The following is a 16,678-nucleotide window of genomic DNA, read 5'->3' as shown; positions in this document are numbered from 1 at the left end:
TCAAAACCTTTATGCACAAAAATGTGGCGGTTTCTTTTTGTCACTATAAGATTTTTTTTTCAACCTCAGGATGTTAACCTCTGACTTTAAGGAGTGAATGTTTTGCGTTAAATATGGTGAATATGAACTTTGGGGGCTACATAAGAGGGCAGCACTTAAAGTTGAACTTAATGTTTTTCCAAGATGGCTTACAGGAGAGTGCTTCCGGAGAAAGGGCGATGCACACTAAAGCTCAAAAGTTAAGCAACAAAATAAAAAATGCTTATAAAAGCAAATGTTTTTATTTTTATTTTTTGTTGGAGTTTACACAGATCATAGGGTGAAGCAAAGGACACTCTCTGGTGAAATTACAAAGAAAATAGGAAATCCAAAATCGAATAACCGGTGTAGAAAAGAATAATCATATACTGAGCCCCAAAATGGAGAAGGTAGGGCAATATGGGATATGGTGACCTATGCTGGATGCACAGGATCGACAATGTCGATTCATACCAATAATATTATCAATGACGTTTTGTTGTATCAGGGTCCGTTTGAACGAAAGACTTGTTCTCAGCTCACCGAGGCTTTAGGAAGAGTCATTAAGAGCAGTTGAATGTTTTTTCCATGGATGTTTAATATATCCTCTATTGGGTTCAAGTCAAAAGAAATGAGTGGCTATTCCACACGAGTGGGATTGAACGAAATGTTCAACTGAACTTTTGCATTATCGTCCATAAACATGGCATCGAGTCCCATGACAGAAAGAAATGGTGTGAACATATGGCGAAAGGATGTCATCCCGATAGAGCACTCCCGTCTCTGAACCTCTAGTGAAGACATGAAGGTCAATGCGGGAGCAATAGCAATTTCCGTCCAGATCATCATACTGTTACAATAGGGAATTATCAGGTTGTTGCTTAACTTTTGAGCATGAGTGTATTACATAAAATTTAGCAATAAGATTCTGGAAAAAAAAATTGTAGGTGAATATAGTGAATATAAATATTTTCCTTGCATCATTTCGGCTGATTTTGAAAAATTAAAATGAGGTGAATTGTTTTTTTTACTTATAACTCTCAAAACTTTGACAAAAAATTTTAAAATTTAAAAAGTATTTGCTGAAAAATGTATGTTTCTAATATATTTGTTGAATATCAATGGCGCAAAAACATCTTTAAAATTCCAAAAAAAAAAAAATGCTTGGGTCTGAAAGGGTTGAAAATTTTAGTAATCGGGAATTCAATTTTTAACTATAAATTTTAAGTAGAATATATTTGTTTTTTTTCTTTTCATTCTCGATGTCTTAGGATATCGTAATTTTAAACGAACGTTACAATTTTTATAGGTTCAAAAAATATATTCGATGTGTGTGTGTGTAATTTTCTTTAAATTTTGATAGCATGATGTTATTAAATTTTTTTATTGTTGTATGGAACGTGTTGTATAAATTCCCAAGCCAACGCGAACTTTTTAGAAAGCAGATATGAACGGATTTATAGCTAACGTAACGTGTGAAAATGCAATTTCACATGTCGTTCAGTTTAGTTTAGAACTGGTCTGCGTTATTTCTCTGCTTTGATCCAAAGGCCATAAATTTGAAGACGGGAGCAATGAACAACAAACTTTCTCCTGGACAATGGTCTCTCTCTCTCTCTCGTTATACTTTAACACATCGAACGTGGGCAATATTTTTTTTACGACTTTTACAGAAAACTTTATGAGATTTTACTTAAAAGCTGCCCTAAACTTAGATTTTTCAGTTTAATGTTCTCCATAAATGACAGCACCAGTTTTTTTAGAAGCGGAGGTTTATATGCCACCATTTAAAAATAACGAAATTAAAATTCGGTCCCTGTTACATCATTTTTTTTTTCGATCACTTTTTTTTGTTATAAATTAGTAAGAATTCACAGAAACATTTCGTTTTTGCCGAATGCTCATTAACGTAAAAAAAGTAGTTTCTCTCTGACTAATAAGAATTAATAAAATCATTCATAAGGAAAAAAACAACAACCCTGGTTTGCAAAATATAAATTCATACACAGTCGAGCACGATATAACGAAGTAGCACGGGAAGGTAAAAAAACATTCACAATGCCCGATATTCATTATAACCGATACACGACAAATGCTCAAGTTTGATGAGAGGAATCTACTTGAAGCAGCATTGCTCAACCTATGGTCCGCGAATATGGGACAGCTAGACTCAGACAGACTTGAAAGTTTAATAATACAATACACTACTCAAAACTAATAGGGGGGGGGGAAATGTGGTTTTTATTTAATTGTTATTTTTAAACATTTTAATTGATAAATTATTGACAAAGAACATTGTTAGGTATTAAAAAAGTGTTGTGTGTGTCACAAGAGTTAATCGTCAACTAAATTTTTACAAATTTAAATAAATAATACATATCCCTTAATTGTTTTGAACAGTGCAATTCAAATGAAAATTATTCACGTATGCCATAAATATTTACGATATTCACATAGACCATGGACTTGAATAAAACATATTAGACCCATATGCTGTAAGTCAGTGGTTATCAAAGTCTATGTCGTGGCTGTAGGGGTGTCTCCAACCTATGTTAGAGACAATCTGTCGATTTTATGTGTGTCAGTTCAGATTTTAAGTGGTTCTCTTAGACCAGTGTTTCCCAAACCAGGCAATATCGTCCCCTGGGAGCAATGGAATGCTCCGGGAGGGTGGTAGGAGCTACAGAAATAACATACGATCTTTTGGATTAACTTGAGTTGGGGGCGGTGAGAGGAAAAAACATTATGAAGAAGGGGGAACGATGTGGAATAGAAAGTTTTGGAAACTCCGTCTTAGACTATTCTGAAGAGCCGCGAATAAACATTGACTGAGGCAAGGGAGCCGGGAATGACAAAGGTTTAAGAACCGTTGCTTTAAGTGGTCCATTGAACTGCTACAGACATTTTAATAATCCTGGGATTTACAAAGACATAGAAACGCTGGCATAAACGAAGCTGTGGTTACGACGATCAATCTTTATTTGAAAGATTCAGCAATGAACAGAATGAACAGAACCAGCACTATATATAGTTGGAAGATTGCCATCTAGCAATAGATCAGTGGTTCTCAACCTTTGGGAGCCCGCAACGAGGTTTATTACCTTTTTGTGAGTGGAAGTCCCGGTCATACACACGACTAATGTGAAATGTATGAGCAAAAATGAAACTGTAAACCCCTGCCACGGCCCAGTTTGACTGATGTCATGGCTCGGTTTCTGGTCGCTGCCCGGCGGTTCAGAAACACTGCTATAGATGTATTTATATTTGTATTTAAATGACTCTGACAGAACACATCCATAGCCCTTCTCATTATTCATGGCTGCATCAGTTTATCGGTCGGTGAGTTCATAATAAATTTCATACCTTTCGGACTGTTATGCCGCAGTTATCCACCGCAGTAGTGGAGAAAACGTCTGTTTCAAAGAAGCCTGGAACACGGCATATCAGCCCGAAAGGCATTAACTTTATTATGTATATATACTATGCGTAAATTATCTAGCGTATAATTAGTGAGAAATATAGGCCCACTGATTAGACTTTAAATGTTGTAGTTTTGTTGTGTAATAAAGAGATATTTGATTGTCACAAACAAGTTCAATGCTACGAAAGAGGTAAACCTGGCAATAATATACTTTCCTATTACAACAAACCAAGTCACCAATATTTTGATTGGGAAAAGTGACGTCAAAGATTTGATCTTTAAACTGAGATAAATGATTTTGTGTTAAAGATTTATGAGATTATTTGTTTGAATTGTAGAAGAAAAATGTTTCTTTTTCTCTCCCTTAATCTGTATTTAATTGCTGGTCCTGAACTAAAAAAAACCAAAAAAAACCCAGAAGTTCTATTTCTTTGTTGTGAATTGGAGGCCCTCCAGGAAGTTTTCCCATTGTTCAAGGGCAAATCGTGTCTAGTAGCATCATTATCAGGTAGTCATCATATCTCCAACACGGATATCACTGATTCAGTAGCTGCTGAGAACTAGTCACGCCCAACGAGTCACGAGTTTTCGAAAGCTCCTTTTGAGAAATCCTGTATCCTAGTTACTCAAAGGGATCGAACTTACCCAGACCCCCCTAGGTGCTACATTTAAGCACCTGTTTTGGGATCGGCCTGACACATGATTTTGACCGAGTAAATTTTGTTTGTATTCTTCTATGCAAAACTAATAGCGCATGCTCACTGGAAAAATTTTAATACCCCATCTTCTCTCAAACTTAATTTCCATAACATTGATAAATAATTCAGTAAACTTGGAAATAATACGTGACTTAGACGAACTAAAAAATTTTCTTGCTATTGCATTATCTGTTCTATGCAGCATTTAAATTTATAGATCAGCTCTGAAGCAAAGACGATATATATGCCATTTTTCTATGATAGGTCGTCACACAACGTACTTTTTGTGTATTTACAAAATGTAACTCTCGAATGTTGCTATATCATGAAGAAGGTAATGAGGAAAAAGGGTGGAAGAGCTTAGAGACAGGCTTTGTTTATATAGTTGCAGTTTGTTATATAATACTTACTGACATCCATTATTCCACCGAACACTGTTTTAGAGTTATTGAAAGTTGTGCAATTCCATCTGCTCATCAAAAACTGATGTTGGCATTCATCAATGCCCATCTTTGCTCCTCTTCCTACCGCTTGTAAAATGTTATGACTGAGACCACAAAGCTCTTTTTGCCTTTCAACTAAGTAATGAAGCTTTCTGCAGTAATTCAGGTATGTGCTTGGCTTCAACTCTAGTGTACTCTGGTAAGTGCTTGGCATTCCTAACAGCCTGTGAGAGAAAAACAAAACGAATGCACAAAATAAATCTCGGGTTAGATGACACGATTATTTACACACTTAAATAAAATACCAAAAAAATGTTTCGTACACAAAAAAAAGAAACGATCCATTTATATCTGTTTCCTTACAACTACAAATCAATGAGACAATGAACATTAATATCAGTGCATTCCTGTTTAGAAAATACACACTTATTCGTTGTTTTGTACTTCCTTACCTAGAGGCAAATCTAAAGTGAATGTTTTTCTATCATTTGTTATTATTTTTCAGTCGAGCTATATCTTCAGTTGAGCAGCGTAATAGATGCTTAGATACCGACATGTGAGAGTACACGGGTGTTAACAACATGCAAGACCTCTAAACAAGTGTCCCAGCCCAATTCCTGCTGCTAAAGATACTTGCAACAACTAGAATTTATAACACGGGCTTTCTATTTTGGGAGGTCCGTATAATTTTTTTTCTAGCGATAACACGGGAGTTGAACTTTGGCCTATGGGACTCACGTGGTCGTCACAAGGTAATTTATAACTTTCTTCTCCCCCCCCCCCCCGCTCATATTTTGCTTGCAAGTTTGGAGACACTCGATAAATCCACTGAATGAATAACTTAGCTCTTTACGGCGCTGAACATTTTCTATAGTGTTCTCAATATTTTTTTGTCATACGAGTGTCCAGAATTTCAATGGTGTGTAGAAATGATGAACTGTCTTTGGACAGGCTAATGCGATGTAGAAACAACACTTTTTAATGTTCTTATAATGCATTTATTTATTTATACATTTCACCAGCTTGTTACTCATATGAATTGCACGTTCTCTAACTCTCTCTCTTATTGCTATAAAAAACTCTTTCGGTTTTCTATGGTTTAAGGGTCTATGATGTTGCAACACTCAAATAATATACTCGTACAACATCAGGTCATATATACGGAGAGGACAAATTATTATACATACCTATCTAGTAGCGTGTAGATTCCCCCTTAGCTCGAATAGCAGCAGTGATACTTTATGGTAATGATTTAATGAGGTGCTGGAGTCGAGATGTTGGTATTGTTGTCGAGGAATTCAGAAAGAACTGCCACAACGCACTCCGGTGGCCTGGTGATGGGCTTTGAGCTCGACGTTAGCGTTCCAGTTGATCCCGTAAGTGCTCGATTAGATTCAAACCAGGCGATGGACATCAATTGATTTTTGTGGTCCCACTAGAATGCTCCTAAAGATAATTTTTCGTTATTCGTGAGCGATGTGTTGAGCCAGGGACGTAATTAGAATTTTTTTTCAGTAGGGGCAAAATTTATCTTGCATTTCCCCCCTCCACTGGAAAACTCCGTAGTTCTATGAAATTTTTATTTTTTTGCATTATATTCCGGAGATAAAATAATTTTTTCACTTTTATCCCTAAATTTTATTGCCCCTTGAATGTTAACGGAAATGGCATTACACATGTGCCCGAAAACCTACAAAAGTTCCACAGCTGCTGAAATTTTACATCCGGCCTTTCTCGCAATTACAATTTTCCCGACGTCGGATTCACGTATGTCACTGTCATAATGAAATTCTGGTTTCCGAAGTTTTGATATAGAGGGTGATTATATAATTAAAGTACCCGTACTCTGAGTAGTTTTTCTCAAAAACTGCTTATCCGAATACAGCCAAATTTTTATGACATCTTAATGAAAACATGGGAGATAGATTTATGAAATAAAAAAAAGTTCAATTTTCGACCACCAGGTGGAAAAGTGGCGCTTTTTCATTGAATTTTCCTTTTTCCCATTCTGATGCATGTAGTGCCCATTCTAGAGGGCGTATTCCATTGAAATTTGGTATATACGCTATATGGTCCATGGTAAAAAGAAAAATTCTATTTACCACGCTTCACATCGGCGACGCACTGATTGTCGAGTCCTTTCAAAAATACCCACCATTTAGCGGACGTTTGCAGCTGTGACGGAGATTCTTGCGACGAGGTTTATCAGCGCCCTCAAACTTACATAACTGTGGATGGTAAGAACTTTGACCACTTGTTGTGAACCTTAACGTGTACACGTACTGTCCTCGTGTAAAGTATCGCTAAATAAAGAGTTTTTCCACCCATTATTGGCTTGTCATTTCTGCCTCTTCGTTTATACTCCAGCTGATCAGGTTGGGGTTTCCGATCATACATTCCGATGTGATTCTGTTTCGTTTTTGTGTTTTCTATCTCCCCTAAAAGTTTGTACGTTGAGTTTTGAATCACCCTGTATATACAGGGTGCATGTGCATAGCTAACAGAGCATATTGAATTTTACTGGGGCGAACCGTTGATTCTAGAGGCATACTTTTAATTGGACGGTTTTTATATAAAAGGAACCAAGCGCCATTTTTAACATTTTTGAGATATACCAACATCTGAAAGAGGTGAGATTTTTTACCTAAATAAAAAATGTCACTTGGTTCTGACATATAGGCTGTGATGCCGTCTTTGCGCACTTGAACCAACAACCAAACCGAAGAGATAACTGAATCGAAGATAACTTTAAATAACTTTTTCTCAGTTGTGAGATTTAATGGCGCTTGGTTCCTTTTATATGAAAGCCGTCCAATTAGAAAACGTATCCAAATAATGTGTAGTTCTTAGGTAAGTCATTCATGATGCAAAGGGTTTCATAATTATTAAAATAAAATATAAAAAAAGTTTTTTGTACCGTCCCCTTGTGCCAAAAAACCCAATTAGAAAGTTGCTACCCTGTCTTTCCAGATGCCAACCAAAAAAGAAGTTATATATTTCTAAGTGCAATATTCACTGAAATATTTGAATTCAAAAAACGGAGGAAAATTGGGAGAAAACAGCATTAAATGCGAAAAAACCATTTTATCCGCATTTAACCTCAGATTTTAGTCACCTCGTTGGGTAATTTGCCTGTAGTAGCTTTTGTGTTTGTATTTGTGTTTATTGAAAAGTATGACGATTTATTTTTTTTGTGTTTGCCTATACGTATCGTATTTTTATATATTTTGTTATTTTAAAATTTTACTTGTATCCCGAATTTAGTTTGGATAATTCCCCAATACGGCCCCCTCTCTAAACAGGAACAACGACGAAAATTAGCAAAAGTCGATAGAGGCTTAGTGGTGTTCGGTTTGAAAGAAAAAGTTTAATTGCCGAAAGAAATTTATAGATATTGATGATTGCGAGGCATATAGTAAAACTCGAAGGAAAGGTTACGTAAGTTTTATAAGGATACCGATCTCTTTGAAATTTGCAAAATCTTTACCATCCATCGGTATTTCTTCATATAAAACTATGCTAAATAAACCTCTGATAGTCATTAATGATAGTAGGTACCGGAAGGTTGAATGCCACTAATGACAGAAATTTAGCAAGGACGCTCTTTCGAGGAGATTTGGCGCCGGCTTTTTGGGTCTGTTATCAGTCATGCGCCAAAAACTCAAATAACATACCCTTTTTGTTTATTTAGGAATCCCAAGCAACTGCCAAGGGCGCCTATTGTTTTGACGAGCTACATCAACGCTTCCTTAGTTCATATCTTTACTACTCCAACGTAAAAACTGCAAAGTACCATCCATTCTTTACTTGTGCTACTTATTCTCTGTTTCTTATCTTTCAGATGGAAGTTGATTATCCGTGGAACTCGGAGTTACGCTATCCTTACGTTCACTCTAATTGATGACAAGCATCTGTCGAATACCTACCGCTTCGCGAAACTCATTTAAGTTATTGGTTGTCAGCAATGACAACAAAGAATATGGGCATAGACTTTGAAATTGGGAAAAAATTAGCTATCAATTTCAAAAAATTTTAACATTAACGATTGATCTCTCAGAAAAATATTTTGGAACATTAAGCTAAATATTTTGTTGCACCATGTTTCTGATTCTTATTTGTTGAAATGTAAGCACAGGCGGCAAGACTACTTTGCGTGAATTTGTTCCTCAATATTTTATGGTTTCCTGGAATTCATTATACATTGGAGGTGGGCAGAAATCGAAGAATATTGGAAATATTGGGAGGGCTCAAGAATATTGAAAGGGGTTCAAACCCAACATTTCTAAAGGTGTTATGGAAAGAGTGATAAATATTGGAGGGGGCGAGTCCGTCTTTAAAAATGTTTACGGCTATAAAAACACTGAAAGTAAGAAACATTAACGTCGGAACTCTGCCGACGAACTTATCCCGTTGCTGAGATCTCTTCTAGCCCAGTTTCATGACAGTCTCGTCTATGGACACTGGAGGGGGGTTGGTCTCTTATTTTGGAATCTGCTAGAATTTTTTGGTCGCAGTCAGCTTCCGTGTGTAACAAAAATGATCAAATGAACGCACGATGTACCGTACATATTGTTGGCTCCAACTGTTGCGTACATATAGTCAATTTTGGCTATCATCACCTTCAAGAGTTGAATATCGTAGCAATTCTCTTTTTTTTTTCCAGTATGTACGGTAGCACCTCCTAGGTATAAAAAAGCAAGGACGGGTTCATGGAAAATAAAACACATAGCTGACTAGCTGGGATCGAGATTCCACTATGGAAGTCGTTTTTATGACAGTGGGATTCAGTAAGGGCCATAAATAGAGTTTTTAAAACTCTGGTTCTTGTAATGCTATTTTTTTTTACTATATATATTTATATATATATATGTTTCTCTTGCTGCTGACCGAAGATAACCGAAGGAAACTGAGCGGGAAAAGATTTATGCCGAACCGTGTGTAGTTGGGAAAGCGAAGTGACAATGGCTACGCTTTGTGGCGTTCATCATATACCTCGTACAACAAAAGAGTGGGCAGATTTTAAAGCCGCTCTATAAATCAAGAGTGAGCCCAACTTAAAAACTCCAGATTTTTTTTTCTTTATATATATATATTCCTCTTCTCTCTCTCCTCTGTTCTCTATATTTTTTTCCCTCTCTAAAGGGACCTCAAACCGTATAAATCAAATGTGATGTCCTTTTCCAAAATGACCCAAGGCTACGACGACAAAACGTTCTAGTGCTAGACAAGAATATAGTTAGCAATAAAGAGTTTTTACTCTCCCGATCCCCTCCGGGAAAAGAAAATATTACCGAGATTAGAATGGAAAATGATGATATCACGCCCAAAAATCTTTGTGATCCTTTCTTTAACAGCCATTTCAGTCTTCATTGCTGGATTATACCGATGGAATTTCTATTGTTATTATTTTATTGCCATCCTCTCATCAGAACGATAAAGAAATCACAACCGAGTGGAAAGGAAAACTTCGAAGATTTCTACTCGCATTGAACGGCACGTTTTCTTATTTGTATTGCACATTATATATTATATGCTAGTTTTTTTTATTTTTCTAAATTTACGTACTCTTATACACATTATTTCATTCCCAAGGAAGTAGATCTTCAGAAATAATTTGTTGTTTTCACTGAAGAGACAGTGAATTGACGATTTCTGAAAATCCTCAAGCAATATTCGAGATGATAATTAATTTTATTCTATTTTTACTCAAACAATACCTTACTTCCACTCCAACACTTCTCGGTAAGAATCTGAGATATGTGACATGGTTTATCAGAATGGATGATTATGTGATTGAGAATAAAAAGATGCCACAAATTTAACTACATCAGTAATGCAAAATCTTAGATGTGTCAATTTGAAATATTAAAAAAAATATATTGTAGTCATTGAGTCTTACCCCGGCCCAGACAAATTATTCATGTATTCATATTATAAGAGAGAAAGCAATAATTACACCATACAGAGTGAAACCATACACACTCAATAATGCTCAAGAGAATAGCAATGTCCAAAACTGAAACTGTAAGATGTCCTCTGAAACGAGAGGATAGTAGGATGTATGGTCAGATCTCTAACTGATACACCGATAGTACTATTGATGAGACAGTTGACGAGTCCCTGTGGTGATCTTGGACTAAGCAGTCCTTGGCTCCTGGATGGTTCTCGGTTATTGACAATTTGCAATTGCACTTACAAGTACACTCAGAAATGTTCAATTGGATTAAAGTCTGGAAATCTGGCTAACCAATCAATCAACAGAATATCCTCATTTTTTCGACATTTGTTCCCAAATTCAGCTCGATGTGGACGAGTGTTGCCCATAAAAAATGAAATATGCGCCAACTGCGCCATTGAAAAGCCACATAAATGACTATTTCTCCTTGCTATACCTTCTGAGACTTCAGTTGACTCTGTCAAACACATGAAGCTGTGTGCGACCATTTAACATGATATCTGTCAAGACCATGATACCTCCGTCACGCCCGGTGGTACCTTTCTCTCATGTTGGAGGAACGGTGAGAGTTACAGTGGGATTAAAAACGATGGATGTATATAAATTTTTACTGTGAACTCTTTAATGGATTTTCATCAAAATCAATCCGAACTCCTGAAAGTGGTGAGAAAATTACTCAAAATTCTAAAAGTGAACAGAAAAACCATTCAGTTGCGTATAATATTCACATACGGAGTTAAACCATAGAGACAAAAACGGAGAGTATTATAATATTTACCCATGATATGCAAGAAAAAGAATCACCATATTTTCTCAAATTCTACTAGAAATACTATTTGAATCGGATTGGCATGTAAAATACGAAATAATATTTCGAATAGAGTTATGGAAATGAACCTAAGATAATGAGCACATCTCGCACCCATTATAATTATATTGAAAACGTACCCACACTAATCTTACGTATACATATGCAATGCGTAAAAAGTTTCTCGAACGATTTCACTGAACTTTCCGCAAATGCAGGATTTATGGTTTCGAGAGGGATGAAAAATTTGCTTTGTGGTTTATCTACTGCTCTAGTGAGGCGCTTGTAACGGCATCTGTTTCACAACATAGAATGAGGTTAACGAAAAAAGAGATCATGCTTCATGCTACACATGGCACTCCAAAGAATCGCTAAGCCAGAAGAATATACCCTTCTCCCAGATACCCTAAGCGAGAGCAAAAGACGGTGATATCTTTTTTTTAGGGTTACCTGAAAATAAGAGTCATTTCTTTTTCAAGTCAATTACTTGCACCAAAAAGGGATTAGTCGGATTTCTAGGGAAATATTTCGTAAAGAAAAAGCGTTACAACATTCTAAAGGTACTAAAGTAATTGAGAAGTATGAAATGTAAATGTAACCTGACGAGCATTAGTAATTAATTTGTATCGGAATATCTGGATATATATATATATACCCCATCTTCTATTCTTGATTTTAACCTGTCATGACGTTCTCTCATCTGGAAAAGCGAAGGAGCATTTTCGTTCCTATTTTTTTTCAAGCTCCTGTTTCCAAATAAAGAACTGAAACGGCTAAAAAAGTTGAAAGAAGAAAAGAACACTCAAAAAATATCGGAATGTTGTGGCTTCCCTCCTAGCTATTTCTTTAAAGAAGAAACCATCTCTATCAGAATTATATTTGCCTTATTTATTTTCCAAACGGCCCATTATTACTCTAGCTGTTTAATGCATCACCGTAGATAAATCAATTATATTGATAGCGGATAATATGTAAAATTTGGTTTTATTAGCGAGGGATATTCTTGGCGTAACATGGAAAAAACCATGTTTCAAGTTTCAAATGTAGTGACCTATTTTGATAATTTAATACTGCATATGATATCTACAGGATGATTGGATACCGCATGTACTTCTGGACTTCTGGGAGGAGTAGGTGACTCAAAGAGACGAATCGGAATCACATAGCAATGCAAGGTCGGAAATGCTAGCTTAACGTGGTAAATGGCGTTGTACGGGCGCAAGAGTTACGGTTTTTTTTCATTAGCCCTGTTATCTCAATCACCGGATCTACCCTGCCTTGATTACTTCTTCTGGGGCCCCCAGACTGGGGTCATATCAAAACACTGGTATATGACAGCCCCCATTCAGGGCCGAACGGGCAGGTGAGAAGAGTGCGATCGCACCGGCGGCAAATATTAGGGGCAGGCTTAAAAATGAATTTTATTGCATTGATTTTGTGGGAAGCATACTTCCCACAAAATTAATCAATTTTTAAATGTCCATGGTAAGCTATTTTTCCACCTCCCACTGTAGCTACCATCTTCATTAGAGCATCACATTTCAGAAACAACAAAAATAATTAATCTAAATAATTCAAAAAATTAATTAATTATTTAATTAAAGTCAAAAAAGCCAGAACTTGTTGATTTATTAACAGCAGTTGTGAATCAGTGGCCTGCACATCCTTTAATGAGGTCTTGATTTTTGACAAGAACTCAGGCTAAGATTTTTAGCCGGCTCCTTATATTGATTTTTTTTAAAAATTATATATATATAGCTTTAAATATCGGAAAAATATATAAGACCGATACTTAAGATCCCCGGAGCCCTTTTAGCCTTTTCCATGAAGGAGCAATGGTCTTAACAGTGCCATGAGCCCTCGGTAAAAGAGAATCTCTGGGCCCGTCACTCTATCAGACTTGAAGTACCAGTGAATCCCGATTAAAAATCTTGTTAGACATTATTTTGTTTTGCATACAGTATGTCTCGTTAACGTGCGGCTCTTTAACCACCTGCACTATCCAGTATTTCCTATGCGTTAAGACGGCACTACTTTCTGGGACATCCTCAGAAAGGTTTTTTTTTGACAGATCCGAACTCAAAGACTTAGCGGATCAACGAAATTGAATTTCGATGGATGGAGCAAAGATTAGATAATCTCTCTCTCTCTGTGCCTAACTCCTATTTTTCATCTCTCTCGTATATTGAAGAGGGTCGCGAAACTGTTTCTTGCACCGGTCTGCAAAATCAGTGTTTCTCAACATTTTTCAATCCATGACCCCCCTTTGGACAATATTTTCTTCCCGCGGAACCCTTCCACCCCAGTCTTGTATTCCCCTTCTCATTTCAGAGCGAGGCTCTTTGTACTTATTGAATTGACTTTTTAAAGTAAATGTATATAATGAACAAAAAGTAAAGTCAGATTCCGGATCCCTGGGTTAGAATTCCCTTTTTGCCCCGGTTCTATGCAGGGCCGTATCAACATCATGGTCCCCTCAGGGTAAAGTGATGTTCTGGAGCTGGAACTGACAGCTTATATATATTTGTGAATTTAATCTTGAAACCATAGAAATAGATCTATCTCAGTACCAATCTGATAATGTAGGCCCAGGGTGTTCTTAACAGCATCATAGCAAAATGATTTTTCTGATTTTTCCCTACCTGGCTAGAGGTAACTGCCAACACATTTACATACTCATTCTCGAGAATTGTATAATTACATCTCACTATCATTATGCCCCCAGAGCAGAGACTGTTTCTCGCATGGGTAAACGAGGCACGTGCCCAAGGCCTACAGATTTTTAGGGCCGCGAAATCGGCTGCTTTATGTATTATAGCACGGGCCTATATCCCACCCATACCTCTGCCTCAAAGAATACAAAACATAAGGGGTCCAAAAAATATTACTTGCCCACTGTCCGAAGAAACACACCATACCCGCCGGGATCTCACGAGCTAAGACGGTACTCAGTAGGCACCCTGTGGATATGAGGTCCCATGGACAGTGCCTGGATTGGTACATGCTTTAGGACGACCCTGGTTCTAAGGACAATTTTGCTAAAAAGTGGCACACTTTTTCTGACCATATTTTCGATTGAAAGCATAATTTCTTCTTATCTGCAATTTTTCCACAGTTCTCTGTGGCCCCTTGAGCACCTGTCATGGCTCCCCCTTGACTTGATTTTCTTCTGTGGCCCTCTAGAATATTCTGGGACCGCAAGAGGCCACATGGCCCCGGTTGAGAACCACGGCGCTAAATGACCAAGTCTGGCCCCGCCCTCATTGACAGTGCTGAGGAACCGGTTGCACGAATGGCAGTGAAGTTCCAAGACGTGCCAGGAATCTTCCTGAATGTTCGGAATTTCCTGCGTTGGAGAGATTTGAGTCCTGCATTACAGTTCATGGACGGTACTTAAAACACCTTTTATCCCAGTTATACTTTTGTCGATATACATTTACACTTACGTGGCGTTCTTTCACTTCTGGTGTGTGCTACCGCGTCAAGGAAACATTTCCGACCTTGCAATGCTGTTTAATTTACATTCGTCTTTGAGTTACCTACGCCTCCCAGAAGTTTGTACACGCGGTAGTGTATCACCCTGTATAAATCGTGGAAAAAACCAGTAACCAACCTCCTTATTTTACTAATCATTTAATTTATACTCAATAAAAACTCATTTACGAACGTTTTGCCATCGATTTCTTCCCCCGTAGCATGGTATCAAATATACAGGGTGTCCCAAATTGTTTGCAAAGCGGATATCTGTATAACCGCGTTGACTTTAAAAACATACAGTGGCTGCTCGAGCTTACCTGCCGGACGGATGCAAAGCCCCATATGCCGCTCCATGAAGAAGACTCTTGCAGAAGCCGACAAGGCTTTAGCCTAGTGATAGACTCTGTGATAAACATGATTTTTTATAGCACACAGTCGCACACAATTGTTCACTGACCAGAATGTGCATGATCATACGTCCCACGTTTGAAGAAACTGTTTAACGCTTTGGTCCAGTATTATTTTATCATTCTTAATTATTCCAGATTATGCCCCCTCCCCCTACAGCCAGGAGCAGTGTCCCTAGACTGGGATCTTTGGTGGTGGGCTCTTGTATAGTGAATTTAAAGCGTGATAAACAAAAAAATGATGAGAATCGTCCCTGCTCTTATTTATACTTATTCTGTGAAAAGCAATTATAATGAGGTGACTTTTATTAAGAAATTTATTTCAAAGGCGTTTCGGGTGCTCCAGAGACCAGACAAGTGGGAAGCCGAATTTTTTTCCTTAGCCTTTACGTATTTCAGGGGTGGCCAACTTCTCTCTGTTTGAGGGCCAACATAATGGTCAGACGCAGTGTCGTGGCATATGATCTGCACTCACAATGATTGTTTTCTATAGCATCGAGGGCCACAAGCATTTTGACGGGATTCAACTAATTAACTAAACTCTTCATTCAATTAAATATACTAATTATAAATAATTATTAATGAATTATTGTTGAGAAAACTTTTCCATCTTTCTTTTCTTTCAGAAAATTATGAATGAATGCTCTAACCATTGTCTGTCTGGAGAATGTTACTTCATAAAATTTTTAAAGTTTATGAAACAAAAAAAAATAATTTCATATTTCGAAATTTGTTATTCTGAATTTCATGCACAAAGTGCTTTTCTATAGTCTGCTTTTTGCTTTTTTTTCCTGCTAAATACTTGACTGAATATTTTTACCAATAGACAGCAGCATATTAGTTTTGAATTTTTATGGAAAAACCTACTGAAAGGAAACTTTTCGAGGGAAATTTTGCTCGTCGAGATTACCATCACTGACCTACGATGAATTGCGCAAGAAAATCTGCTCTACTGTAGGCAAACTTACATAAATCTCACAGTAGGTTTTTGAATTCAATCATGACTTGTCTATTTAAAGAGCTTTTGTGTTTGTGAGTGGAAAATACAAATTGTTTTTGCCCCAATTAATCAGAAATAATTTTTTTTCTACATTAACCACAATTTCGTCGATCGAAACTAATACCAAAAATATAGTTTTTTTCATCTTGTCGGGGCCAGCTGTTGGCCACCATTGACGTATTTGATTGTTACGGAAATATGACAGGGTGGGGGCACCAAAATGCACACTTGCTTTAGCTCTACTAAAGCTGGTGTTCACCAAAGTGCACACTTGCCTCTTGTGATAGAGTAAGTTCTGGTATTATACGTTTCCAGTCGCTGTCTGTTCCCGACAGGAAGTTTCATCATCTCCATCGTTGAGGTATGATTATAAAGCGTTGTATCATATGAATTTGTGCTATTGAATTTTTTTTAAATTGATGTCCAAATTTAAACATCAAAAGCTAAACT

The 16,678-nt window shown here is 37.0% G+C and overlaps 1 protein-coding gene across 3 annotated transcripts in view; it reads right to left on the bottom strand.

Annotated features, from left to right (window-relative positions):
- Window positions 1-16,678, bottom strand: part of LOC149079974 (protein Wnt-2b-A-like) — a 56,298-nt gene that overhangs the window by 6,312 nt on the left and 33,308 nt on the right. For 2 of the 3 annotated variants that reach the window (XM_089238891.1, XM_089238893.1), the window contains exon 2: window positions 4,548-4,804. In XM_089238891.1, coding sequence (XP_089095017.1) covers window positions 4,548-4,804 — 257 coding nt within the window. Of the gene's footprint in view, window positions 1-4,547; window positions 4,805-5,767; window positions 6,069-16,678 lie in introns of those variants that run through there. The other variant, XM_089238894.1, reaches the window with a different exon arrangement.

Source organism: Pholcus phalangioides, unplaced genomic scaffold (genome assembly GCF_987345545.1).
Source record: "Pholcus phalangioides strain wild (caught in Gottingen) unplaced genomic scaffold, Ppha-v1.0 ptg000011l_1, whole genome shotgun sequence".
NCBI lineage: Eukaryota > Metazoa > Arthropoda > Arachnida > Araneae > Pholcidae > Pholcus > Pholcus phalangioides.
The sequence above is the reverse complement of the archived record's forward strand: the minus strand, read 5'-3'. Positions and strand labels throughout refer to the sequence as shown.